General features: G+C 45.4%; 1 protein-coding gene across 1 annotated transcript; it reads left to right on the forward strand.

Annotated features, from left to right (window-relative positions):
• The first annotated feature begins 8,518 nt into the window (after positions 1-8,518).
• LOC119386378 (sulfotransferase ssu-1) lies at positions 8,519-12,957 on the forward strand. The gene is made up of 2 exons (XM_037653693.1): positions 8,519-8,703; positions 12,195-12,957. Exons 1-2 carry the CDS (start codon positions 8,519-8,521, stop codon positions 12,955-12,957), a joined length of 948 nt encoding a protein of 315 aa, XP_037509621.1.
• The last annotated feature ends 1,225 nt before the right edge of the window (positions 12,958-14,182 follow it).

The raw sequence follows: 14,182 nt of genomic DNA on the forward strand, positions 1-14,182 counted from the left end.
CGACCGTTTCGCTTTCTTTTTTTTTTCAGATAGCTCTTCCCACGTCATCTGGTAAGACAGCTTGGTGCATAAGTTGTGAGCTGGTTGTGTACAGATGAGAACGAACACGATGTCCCGGTCACCATTCCCGATTTTGATAAAATTTACCGTAGGCGCAGGTGTCTAACCCAGGACAATGATTTCGAGGTTAGTTTCGTGAAAAAAAGTTTGTTCTGCTGAAAAAAGATTGATAAATTTTGCTCGCAAAAAACACCTTTCCACCATTTTCGCAATTTCGGAACTTTGAGCGCACCTAGCGAGAAAACTGTGTACTTCTTGGTGACAATATTTATTCCCATCAAAGAACAAGCCAAATACAATCTTGAATCGGATTTTCAGCACATAACGAATGGCGCGGCCGCTAGACTGATTTGGCCACATGTGACGCATTATAGCTTGTTAGCAACCAAAATAATCCAATGTTGTTTTTTTTAACGCAGAATGGCTGACAATGTCCTTGACTTAAATCAGAGGGATTTAAAAAAAATTGCCTTTTTGCGAAAACTATTTTCAAACTTCGGCGTTTTTGGTAAACCACGTAGGTTTCGGCACAATCTTGAAGTAAAATGTAGCACGTGAAAACCGTGAAAATTATTTTTTTAAAAAAGCGCGAACATCAAAGTGAATATGTACCGAATTTTATAATTCTCAGTTAACTTGTTTGAGCAATAAATTCCTGAAATGCCGGTATTTTGTGTGGTCCGCCATGTTTATGATTTTTTGACCCAAGATTACATTGACATCCAAGGGAAATAATGTTCTCATAAGATTGTATTTTACTTGTACTTTCGTGGGAATAAATATTGTGACCAAGAAGCGCGCCGTTTTTTCGCAAGGTATGCTCAAATTTCAGAAATTGAGAAATTAACGGAAGAGCGTTTATTTCTTGCGGCAATAACCTATATATATATATATATATATATATATATATATATATATATATATATATATAATTATATATATATATATATATATATATATATAATATATATATATTATAAAGTATGTTCTGGGTCTAGTACCTGCGCCTACAGTGAAGTTCATCAAAATCGGGAATGGGGACCGGGGCCTCGTGTTCGTTTTTTATCTGTAGACACACCCAGTTGTTCTTTATTTAAGACTGCAAAGTGGTGCGATCACGACTTCACCTTCAAGTCCACGACATTGCATGGACTGCGTAGCCCTTCACTTGCGAATTGTCGCTGCGTTGGAACCTTTTCAACAAGCCAGTATAGCGTTGTTTCAGCAGTGCCTGTTACGCTATCTCGAGGTTGTCGTAGCCACTCTGATAGCAGCGCGGGCCATGCAAGCTTAATCTGAAGTTGATACCGCTGGTTCTGGATAGAGGCTATCTTGCTTAGCCCTCGACATTACACGTCGCCTCTGTACCTGGAAGCCTTGACCTTCTGGTGCGTACATTTTTTGCGCCGACAAAGAGACGGCCTCTCGCGTCAATCTGAATGCTCAATAGCGTTGATTCGCGTCTTGTGATGCTGCCTACATCGACGCCGATCGATTGGTTGATTGTCAGAGAACTGGGAGCGAGGGTCCAAAGGCGGCGGACGAAGAAGAATCACAAAACGCGGGTGCTCGTGTTGTGTGATTCTTCCTCGGCCGACGTATTTGGTCCCGCGCACCAAGTTGTTTGAACGAATATGAATTACCAACTAGCCCATCTATCCATCCTCCTGTAAGGCTGATTGTCTACCCAGTTTATTGATTGAGTGATCGTCTGAAACGTCGTGTTGTGCTTTTTTTTTATAGTATACAGACAAATGAGATAAGGGTGTGTTTGACAGCAATAGCAGGTAAAGTGCAAAACATTTTCTTGAAAGCGATATGTAGAATACCGAGAGTGTGCAGCGGTCGCATTTTTTTCCCTGCACAATAACGCGAGGTACGTGAAATAATGATAGCTTTTCTCACACGATTGGGTTGCCCTGTACCAGATAGTCAGCCTCCCACTCACGGGATAATTCAGTCGGAGGAACGCTTGTAAACAACGTTATCTCAGAACGCAACATATGATGTCAAATCCGGAAGCACCAGCTAGTATACGCAGCCGCTTGGTTTTCGTTTAATTGAGGTTATCGCTATATTGGGTGCGAAAAACGGTTGCAGTACTGTTGGCAGCTAGTAATCTTAAAGGTACATTGAGTATACCACCAGCCAATCAGAAGGAATTCAGGGCGCACTAATGTACACCCTTGCAATTTTCTAATAGTATCTCGGGAACGCTGAGTGCGGGATATGGTAGCGTCTAATATTCTCAAAGGTAATGAGATGTGCAGACGATGCGCGAGCGCCCAAAGTACACTGAACTGCGAGCGCCGTCTGCTACGCTGATGTCCAAAAAGAGGGACTTTAGTGGGCGCGTGTCGCGGCCTCCTCGACGCTTTCCAGGTGGATGTGTATGACACAAAAAAAAGAAAGAAAACAAAGGGATTGATAGCGCAACAGAAAGCACCGGTATTCAATGCGCCTAGCAGAACAACACAGCCGAGGACACTATGGCACTTGGCTGCGCATAGCGCGCATGCGCATAATCTTGACCAATTCTCCAATATGCTCCTGTGTACGGCGTTATTTACTTAAAGATTACTTAGAGGTATGTTGAAGTAAACAGAGTAGCAGGCGGCGCTCCCAGTTCAGCGTGGCCCCGGAAACTGAGCGCCAGTTTCGGTTTCAAAGAACATGCGCGCTCGTAGCGCTTGCCGGGCGTCCTAAGAACTGGTTGAACGAAGTGAGGTTGATGTGGATGTTCGCATTTACTGTCTTTCACGATTCTTTACAAATAAGGAAATTTGATTGAACTGTAAAGAACTCTTCTTTCGTTTATTTGTCTTTTTTATTTTTTTTTATTTTGTGAACTTGAAATCGGGCGAAGCGGGACCTGGTTGTGTTCGTAGCGTTGCCTCCGCTCACCTCGCCACTCGCTCAGCGATGTAAGTTGGATTGCGCTCGGTTATCTCGCTCGGTTGGCGTGTGAAGTATGAATGCGGGAAAGATAAGACATTTGATGGGGGCGTGTGGCGAACGGAAGCCGCACGGAGCCACTTAGACGAAGTTGGCTAAATAGGGGCACCGCATGTTTTGCGCGGCTCTGTGGTGCGTTAACCCAGGGATTTTTAGTTCCGCGAAGGTTTTTCAGGTTTCTTAGTGACAACGGGTGAGCACAAGTATCCAATATTTGAGCAGGTATTCGTTTTGAATGTGTACATGAGTAAATCCAGTTATCTACAAGCCCGACGCGACTGACATAAGCGCAGTGTCGCTAGGCTAAATTCTAGTACACTCTAGCTAGGCTAATTCGTCACGACGACAGCCTACCTTTTGCCGGCAAAATACGTTTATGAAAAGCTTGAATGCTTGTTTGGTTCGGCGACAGAGTTTGTTCATCTTTGACTTTTGCCATGTAGTTCAAATGATGTGAAGCAATTACAGGCTCCTTTCTGTTCATGGAAATGCATGTAGCCAGTTTGAAACTTTCTGGGCCTTTACTTTTAACACTGTCACTGAAATACATGCAGTCGATTCACTCATGCTTTGAGAAATCATTTAAAAGGGAATGTCGCTGGAGCCAACGTTTTGACGAGTGGACTTTTCTTCGTCAAGGTAATGCTGCTGCCCTGACGAAGACAAGTCAACTTGTCGAAACATTGTCTCCAGCGGCATTCCCTACTCAACGATTTCGCATCGCTTCATGCCTCCATCATTCCCCTGAACTTCTGTTTTGTTTGGTACCAAGTTCTGTAACGACATGGCCTGTTCATGATTGTTAATAATTTTCGCATTGGTTCGGATATTCTGGGTTCTATGTTTGCTCATTATGTGCATATTTCCGTTGCGAATTAAATCTGCTTTTGCAGATTGACAATTTCACACTACGTGTATGTCTGTTTTATGGTAAGAAATATGTGATTTAAAAAAATTTAAATTTTGCTTGTGTTGATCTAGTTTTGTCTTATTGAGGAATCCATCATATTTAGTTTGTCCCCTTCACAACAAACGTACAATATTAAAAAGATGGTTAACTAAAACGAATTGCCGCGTCGCCCGAGCGGCCAGCGGACCTGCAAGCGAGCGCGAACACATCCCGCTTGCATGCGAAATGGGAAAGGAGAGCTTTCGCGGCAACCCTCGTCCTCTCGGTTTCGCGCCCTTTCCCTCCATTTGCTGACCTCACCAGTGACGTCATGAAAGAAATGTTTTGTTTGTGAATTATTTCTAGTAGATACCCGGCAGCCGCCAGTGGTGGAAGCGGCGCTGCCGCAGCGTATCAGCATGCGAGAGCGCGTCCCATGGAAGGTATAGGGAGTCTGTGCCCTTGGTTCAGCGTCCTTTGTGCGCTTGCGCACCGCCGGCAGATCTCGTTACCTTTCGAGAATATTAGCCGCTACGATATCCCGCGCTCAGCCCTCGCGCGATACTGTTAAAGAATTGCACGGGTGTACTTTGATTTCAGGAAACCTAAGCTGACAGCTTCAGGTGCAGTTGCTTTGTATGTAATTCACAGAAACCTAAATGAACGCCCACAGCCTGAATTCGCCTCGGCAGAAAAATATGCTCTTTTCCCCTTTTTTTACGAAATAAACATTTAGAAGTTTTTAATGATTGTTCGGATTTAACGTCTAAAACCACGATATGATTCTGAGAGACGCCGTAGTGGAGGGCTCCGGAAATTTTGACGACCTGGAGTTCTTTAACGCGCACCTAAATCTAAGTACACGGGCCTCTAGCGTTTTCGCCTCCATCGAAAATGCGGCCGCCACGGCCGCGTTTCGATCCCGCGACCTTCAGGTAAGCAGTTCAGCACCATAACCACTAGACCACCGTGGCGGGCCCATATTGAAGTTGTTAACAAAATATACAATGCCGGTAGCTTTTTATCATTATCGTCATGATAAAAAAACTGAGGGTGAAATGACCGCGCAAGGTCAATGCCTCCCATTTAAAGATATAATTAACCATTAACGGGACTCCCACCGCCGCTTTCCTGAGCCCTGCAAAGGACTCAGGAAGGCACCTTCCGGCCCAACAAGCCATGATCTGGCGTTTTAGGACAACGGCCACGACCAATGGTGTCCCTGACTAGGGACCCCACCTGGTACTGGAAGGGGCTCGCTAGGGAAGGGACTCGCTAGGGACTGGTTTCCCGAACAACCTCTCTGTATATAATAGCTTCATAAATGTTTACTACCACCACTATAACCGACCCCCAGGGACGGACATAGTGTTGACGGTTCTTTTAAATGCGAAGCATTTCTTAGCGAACTTCTCCGACTTTGAGCGTATCTATCTATCTATCTATCTATCTATCTATCTATCTATCTATCTATCTATCTATCTATCTATCTATCTATCTATCTATCTATCTATCTATCTATCTATCTATCTATCTATCTATCTATCTATCTAGCCGCCTACGACTTTGTGCTCTTCTGGCCGTTTCGTTAATCGGATGTATACCAAAATTGGTGTGTCATAACATGGCCTTATTACGAACATAAATGACAGGTCATATCATGAAAATCATGACACGCATGTCATGATCAGTATGATTTACATTCCACGGCCTTTGGGCTCCCTGGCCGTTCCGTTAATCGGATGTATACCAAAATTGGTGTGTCATAACATGGCCTTATTACGAACATAAATGACAGGTCATATCATGAAAATCATGACACGCATGTCATGACCAGTATGATTTACATTCCACGGCCTTTGGGCTCCCTGGCCGTTTCGTTAATCGGATGTATACCAAAATTGGTGTGTCATAACATGGCCTTATTACGAACATAAATGACAGGTCATATCATGAAAATCATGACACGCATGTCATGACCAGTATGATTTACATTCCACGGCCTTTGGGCTCCCTGGCCGTTCCGTTAATCGGATGTATACCAAAATTGGTGTGTCATAACATGGTCTTATCGCAAACATAAATGACAGGTCATATCATGAAAATCATGACACGCATGTCATGAACAGCATGATTTACATTCCACGGCCTTTGGGCTCTTGCGGCCGTTCCGTTAATTTCATATATACCAAAATTGGTGCGGCGTGACAACAGTTCATGACGAACATAATGACAGGTACTAACATGCAAATCATGACGCGCATGTCATGTGCAGCATGATTTACATGACATGATCTCGGGGCGCTCGCGGCCGTTTAAATGAAGGGATACATACGAAAACTGGTATGACGAGACATTTCTGTTTTGACGAACATAACTGACACGTGGTAACATGCAAATCATGATTTGCATGTCATGTATGACATGATTTACATGCCACGCTCATGGCGCACTCGCGGCCGTTTCGATAGATTGATATACACCAAAATTGGTATTGTGCGATGTGACTTTATGAAGAACATGAATAACAGGTGGTAGCATGAAAACCATGATATCCATGACATGTATGTCATGATTTACATGCCACGCTCGTGGTGCATTCGCGTCCGTTTCGCTTGCGTGATATGCACCAAAATTGGTGTTACGCGACACGACTGTATGACGAACGTAAGTGAGACGTGGTAACATGATAATCATGACATGCAAGTCATGTACGACCTGATTTACATGCCACGCTCATGATGCGCTAGCGGCCGTTTCACTAGATTGATATACACCCAAATTGGTATTGCGCGATGTGACTGTATGAAGAACATGAATAACAGTTAGTAAGAGGAAAACCATGACATGCATGTCATGTATGTCATGATTTAATTGCCACGCTCATGATGCCTTCGCGGCCGCTTCGCTAGCTTGATGTAACCAAAATTGGTATTGCGCGAAGCGACTTTATGACGAAGGTAAATGAGACGTGGTAACATGAAAATCATGACATGCATGACATGCACGGCATGATTTACATGTCATGCTCATGACGCACTCGTGCCGTTTCGCTTGCTTGACATACACCAAAATTGGTATTGCCCGACGCGACTGCATGACGAACGTAAATGAGAGGTGTTAACATGGAAATCATGACATGCAGGTTATGTATGTCATGCTTTACATGCCGCGGTCATGGTGCATTCCCGGCCGTTTCGCTAGCTTGGTATACACCAAAATTGGTATTGCGCGACGCGACTGCATGACGAACATAAATGAGAGGTGGTTACATGGAAATCATGACATGCAGGTTATGTTTGTCATGATTTACATGCCGCGCTCATGGTGCATTCCTGGCCGTTTCGCTAGATTTATATGCACCAAAATTGGTATTGCGCGATGTGACTGTATGAAGAACATGAATAAGAGGTGGTAACATGAAAACTATGACATGCATGCCATGTATGTCATGACTTACATGCCACGCTCATGGTGCATTCGCGGCCGTTTCGATAGCTTGATATACACCAAAACTGGTATTGCGCGATGTGACTGTATGATGAACATTAGTGACAGGTGGTAACATGAAAAACCATAATATGCATGTCATGTATGGCATGATTTACATGCTCTACTCATGGTGCACTCGCGGCCATTTCGCTCCTTTGATATACACCAAAATTGGTATTGCGCGATGTGACTGTATGACGAACATAAATGAGAGGTCTTAACATGCGAATCATGTTATGCATGTCATGTACGGTATGATTTACATGTCACTGTCATGGTGCGCTTCCGGCCGTTTTGTTAACGTGATATATACCAAAATTGGTATGGCATGACACGAGTGCGTGATGAACATAAGCGACAGGTCATGCATTTATATACCAGAATATGCGTTTCATTGGCATGGTGTACACTAGATTGTGCATGCATGCGTGCATGGCAAACATGCCATATATGGTGGACTAGATGCCATGGCATGAATGATTTCATTTGGCTCAAAGACAAACAAGGCGATGTATGCAGCTCTTTGCTGGCTGCTTCGCATTACATCGATTCCCACAATGCGTGGGATCTGCCGAATTTTTTTTTCTTTCGTCCACCCCCTCCCCCTTTCTTTAATACCCCCACCCCCATATACCCCTCCCCCGACCACACACACACACACGCACACACACACACACACACACACACACACACACACACACACACACACACACACACACACACACACACACACACACACACACACACACACACACCACACACACACACACACACACACACACACACACACGCGCGCGCGCGCGCGAGCGCACATACACACACGCACACACACACGCACACACACACACACACACACACACACACACACACACACACACACACACACACACACACCACACACACACACACGTAGAACACATTTAGAGCGAAGTGTAATCCAACTTCCGTGCGATGTCGTTCCACATCTCGAGATAATATATACTATGTCTTCAGTCGCCAGCGCCTTAGTAGATTTAAGAATATATTTTAAAAGAGTTATCATACTCGTCAGCCCCGTTGTTTTTTGTCTCCTCCCTATCCGCACGTAATAACTATGACGTCACGGCGTCTTTTTAGGGAGCCATGGCTTTCACGCGAGCTCCCGTGTACCAGGTGATCGACGGCCTGAAGTACTCCAAAGTGTACATGCCGGAGCACGTGCGGGCTGTTCGAAGTTACAAGCCTCGAGACGGAGACCTAGTACTGGTGTCCTACCTCAAGTGCGGGAATAACTGGCTGGAGCAGATCATCCAGCTTATTCTGCACGGGTAATTACAGAGCGTCAGATAAGTCAGATCTGGTCGGGTATTTTGCTATAACACGTCGTTCACGAGAGATCATGGGCATTGCTTTACGTCTCCAAGTGCCCTTCAATTCATACACAATGTGTCTTACACGAGATAATCTTGCATCCACATACTTCGATCACCATTTTTAAACAGGTAACAAAGAGTCCTACCCATGTGGCACAACATGGAATGACACCAGTACTTCCGTACAAAACTTAAATTGTTTCTTTCGAAACGAAAGTGTCACTCAGTGATTGATTTCATTGAAGTTCTTTAATTTAGGATGTAACTATTTTTTAGAGGAAAACATTTCTCTGCGAGCTTCATTTGCTACTAACTTATTGTAAAGGGACGCATTTTTGGAGGCTTTGTTGAGAGTAAAAAGGAAGACGAAACAAAAGTTTCAGAACTGGTCGCATTGTCTTCTCTTTATTGATTGCACTTTGATGCTTTTAAGGCACTGACGGCTTTAATAGACTTCCTGTAACTATCCGAATTCTGTGTGATGAAAAAAAATTGGTGAAGGAATAATTGTAGCAAAAGTTCCATTTATTGAGCCATGCGTATTGTGAACGAAATGACGTGGCATTTATGTTGAAGTATGCAATCTAGAAAGTATATCAACGTATTTGTGTTTCCGGTGGCTGTATTCTCTTCTCATGCACTGGAAGGCGAGTAGGGTCACATTCTTTGTCCTGTTTATGTGGTCTGACCAGACCTCTCCTGGACAATGAAAACTAGGTGGATTCTGGCTGGATGTAGTGTGCTTTTCCCGCCAATATGCACATGAGAACATTTTTAGTGTAAAATAAATAAAAATGAATTAATTGGTCTTGCGATAGTTCTTTTTGTGTTGAGTTTTATTTTGTTTTCTTGATTACAACATGCTTCGATATAAAGTTTTCAAGATATCACCAGTGACATAGTTGTGTATGTTACAGAAACAGCCCCTCGCAACGTCGTTTTTTAATTCAAACGTTCGTTTACGGACTAAAGCAGGTGGAATAAGTAGAATGAAGGTATCATAAGAAAGCTACTAAGTCTTGCCGTTATAAAATGATCAAATTTATCGTAAATACTAAAACATAGCAAGCAGCGGACAAGGACAGACGAGAAATGACGAACCTCTGATTGGTCTGTTCGTTTTCAGTATGGATATGGTGGATATAAGGGGCAGTGTGACGGTCACCATATGCGCGCCGTGGGAGAGAGGCGCACAAAACTCGATGGCATTTTTTACGCCGCTAGGGGCGCGGCCGTCGTCGGGAGCGCGCAGGCGGCGCGGGCGTGCGGGATCTTCGCCGCTACAGCCATTGCTACAGCTGCTACAGCCACGTGTATTTGGCACAGTGCGCAAACTTCCACACCTGCAGCTGTGTTTGTGTGACTTAGACGCGCACCATGTAAATGATTCCGGATAGCGACACACTATTACCATGCCAGCAAAAGCAGGTATGTGTTTTTGTGCCCGGTTGTAAAAGTGGGTACAAGTCTTTTCCGCCAAGGGTGTCGTCGTTTCAAGTTCCCAAGGATACATTGAGACGGGAGCAGTGGGCCCGTAATATAAAACGGTGCGATAAGGAACTAACCAACGACGGCGTCGTTTGTGAACGTCACTTCGAGGCAACGTTTATATAGAAGACCTATCGTCATGTTATTTATAATGAGGTGGTTGAAATTCCCCACGATCGGCCGCTGCTAGCAGAGGACGGCGTTCCTACAATCTTCCCGGATGCGCCAAAATACCTCACAAAGAAAACGCCGACTAGAAGGAAGGAAAGAAACCTGTGTGAACAAGGTGAGCCCCTGACTGAAAAAAGGACTACTGTAAAGCAGCAGGCGCCGGAAGAAAGTGAACAAGTAATAGAAGCACAACATGCTGCAGAATCGGAGTTTACCGAAGCTGAACATACTGACACGATAGAAGTGGAGCCACAGAGTACGGAATATGTGTGCTGCAACATTGAACTTCCTCACACAAGCTGGAACAAACTATCGTTTTCTACTGAACAAGGGACCGTCACTTTCGGCCTTTGCGAGTTAGAGGATGCCGAGTTGGATCACCTACTGCTGCCGAAATTGGCGAAGTTTGAACAGGCCGTTGAGCAAGTAGGAACAGTCAGTTGTTCCGTTTTTCTTAGGGGCAAGCTGCACCTAAAACGCAATTTTTCCTCACCAGAGGAGGCGCAGTCGGTGCTGAACAGCACACATTCTCTGGTTTTATGTGCTGGCTGTGGTATGAAGCCAAACGCAGTCGAAAAATATGAGTATTTTGCCGGCTTGTACTTTTCTCCTAAGTACAGCCTTACGTTCGAAAGTAAGGGCCCTTGCATGCACTGCAAGTACCTACGAAAGCTCTTGCAAAATTAGCAATCACGACTGAAGCATGGCATCTCAGTTAAACGCCTTGCAATGCATGCCAACACTCACCGCCGTCTGGTAGCTGCGCAACGAAAACTGCTGAACGTACAGAGGGAACTCGACATGATGAAGTGTGCCAATGAGGAAATTGGAGATGAGGCATTAATGAACGCATTAAAAAGTTGCCTCAGAAACAACAGATGGCAATTATGGCATGCTTCAGTGCACCTAAAAGAAAATTGACATGTGGCATGCTGTATGAGAAGAATTGGACCTTGGATCCTAGAGTGTGTGGTGCTTCGCATGAGGAGTCCGAAGCTCTATGAGCACCTTCGGAAGCAGAAAATTCTCGTCCTGCCAAGCCGAGCTTGTCTACAGCGTTATGGGCGCAATTTCAAGAGTGGCTCCGGATTTAATGACACTGTGTAGTGCGAATACTGAAACACCCCTCTTCGAAACATTCAAGTTGCGCCCGCGCAGTCTGTATAGTTTCCGCGCGAACCGGAGCTTGTTTTTCTTTATTGAATGCGGGGCGTAACTAGGGAACAACAAGAATAAAATAGGTTAAGGAGCACCTCGTATCCGCGACGAACGTCTAACACAAATTTACATATTGCAAATCAGTTACATAACAAGGGTGACTGTCAACACCCTTCCGCCGTACGTATCGCATATCTCGCGCAGAGACTGGCAACTCAATAATATTGCTCAAGTTGCATCATATATGGGAAGTTTAGCGTGCAACAAATGCATGCCCGCATAACGAACAAATTCGAAATATATATATATATATATATATATATATATATATATATATATATCCCTCAGCCACGCTTTACCAACACCGCTGCACGCGCTCCCGACGCGCGCAGCGCCGCCTAGACCTACCGCCGTGTTTCAGTGCGCGCATGTGCACCTTCTGGCCCCTGCCCGTCACACTGCCCCTTCTAGCCACCACAGTATGGAGTACCAGCACGTCCATTAGCGTTTTATATTGTCAGTGGTTATTATAACTGGTACGAGTGCGTCTGCGTAGAAAATACATACACGAAATACTTGGTTGAGCGGAAACCGTGACAGTATATATTCTTTCTTCACCGACCATACAGGGGAGAGAGTGCCGAAGACTTCGCCGAGTTTCACCGGTGGTGTCCTTATCCGGAATTGTACGGCTTGCGCTACCTCGACGAGATGGAGTCGCCGCGTTTCTTCAAGACACACTTTCGGTACGAGCACCAGATGAAGAATCACAAAGCGAAGTTCATATATTTGGCTCGCAACCCTCTGGACGTCTGCGTTTCCTTCTACTACTACACGCTCTACGGCCCACAGTACGACTTTGAAAATTGTAGCTTCAACGATTTCGTCGAGGCCTTCGTGAACGGAGAGGTGGACCGCGGGGACTACTTGGATCACCTGCTCTCCTGGTACGCCCATCGCCACGAAGAAAACGTGTTCTTTATAACTTACGAAGAACTCAAACGAGATTTCAGCGGCACCGTAATGTCCCTGGCAGGTTTCATGGGAGATAAGTACAGGAGTTTACTAGATAACGAGCCGCACGTGCTCAGGAACGTGGTGGAGAAGAGCAGTGTGTCTTTCATGTCAAAGCTTTGTTTTATGGATAAGGAGGTTGTTTCAATGCTAACCGAGAAAGACGCCCCCTTCTCGGACGCCTGTCGTCGCTTCCACGCCATGAACCGTCGTGGGGTCAAAGGCCCGGTAATTGTAAGAAAAGGAATCGTTGGCGACTGGAAAGCTCACTTCGAGAATCGTCATCTCGAATTGGTGCGCCAGTGGATCGAGAAAAAAGGGGCTGCTAAAGTGATTCGGGAGATCTGGGGGCATTTGGATCTAGGTGGAATTGTATGAACTAAGAACCTAACTATTAGATGCGAAGTATCTTAAGGCGGAGCTCAATCCGGTGGTGGTGGTGGTGGTGGTGGTGGTGTGCGGCGTGACCACCCTTACTGCGCATGCGCATACCCTCTCCACTCCCCCTCTCCCCTTCCCATCTCCACTTTCCCTCCCCACTTTCCCTCTCCCCTCCCCTCTCCACTTTCCCTCTCCCCTCCCTCTTTCCACATAGAGTTTCCTAAAATGACCTAGAGGGAACTCTGGCGCTGCGATCGTTCAGCCACCATGGGAATGATGGGTAGTACACGGATTTGCCTAGTCTTCGTGCTTGTAGGCTTCGAACGCACTTGTGGCTTTGTTTATTGCTATGTATTGGTTTTCTTTCGGATAAAAGAATGGATCGTTGTGAACTTCGTGACCATATTTGAATCGGTGAGCCTAAAGAAGTTAAAGTGGTGAAGTGAAACTGCTGATTTTTGCTGAACTTCGTTTTGCGACAAAGCGGATGCAGGCGACGCGGAGCCAAACGGAGCCGAAAGAACGAAGTTTAGACAAATCTGTGTACTACCCATGATTCCCATGCTGGCTGAAGCGCGATGCATTGCAGCTCCCATAGACACTAGCGCCAGAGTTCCCTCTGGTAAGTATTGTAGGAAACTCTATGCTTTTCCAGTCTTCCTCTGAAACGCGGGCTAGACATGCCGAAATTCTCTCCTGCACAACGCCGCGATGAGCTCGAGCGCATGCGCATCCCCTCCCCTTCTCTCCCCTCTTTTACGCTGCCCCCCTCTCGCCCGCCTGTCGACCGCGTTCCCCGCTCGCCCTGTGAGAATTAACGGCCAGGCTAAATGGAAGATACGACGCGCGTAGCGTCCCTCTTCGCGTTCCACGACGCGAGGTCGGTAGCATGCCCAACGGAACGCGATCGTGCAAGTGCTCCGGCTTCGCATCGCCTCATGGTCCCCTTTAGCGGGAGATGGTGTAATTTTATCTCTAAGGCCTAACTATATCTCTTCTGACGTGCAAAATCAGGGTGGATCACTTGACCTGGACATTTAACGTCGTACGACTGCTCTTGTTAATGCACTCTTTCTTCTTGCTTATCTTTTTTTGTCTCCTCCTTAGTGATTTCACACCTCCAAATAACTCGTGATGTAGTCTATATCAAAATGTTTAGCTGATACATCATTTTCTAGCCTTTAATTCTGAAATTTTCGGATAAACGAAAAAAAAAATATTT

The sequence above is a fragment of the Rhipicephalus sanguineus genome, chromosome 3, assembly GCF_013339695.2.
Source record: "Rhipicephalus sanguineus isolate Rsan-2018 chromosome 3, BIME_Rsan_1.4, whole genome shotgun sequence".
Classification (NCBI taxonomy): domain Eukaryota; kingdom Metazoa; phylum Arthropoda; class Arachnida; order Ixodida; family Ixodidae; genus Rhipicephalus; species Rhipicephalus sanguineus.

Excerpts from the sequence above, each read along its gene's own strand:
- LOC119386378 (XM_037653693.1), top strand. The coding sequence starts at position 8,519 with ATGGCTTTCACGCGAGCTCCCGTGTACCAGGTGATCGACGGCCTGAAG. Across the intron at positions 8,704-12,194 it reads ATCCAGCTTATTCTGCACGG|GGGAGAGAGTGCCGAAGACT; the intron begins GTAATTACAGAG and ends CCGACCATACAG.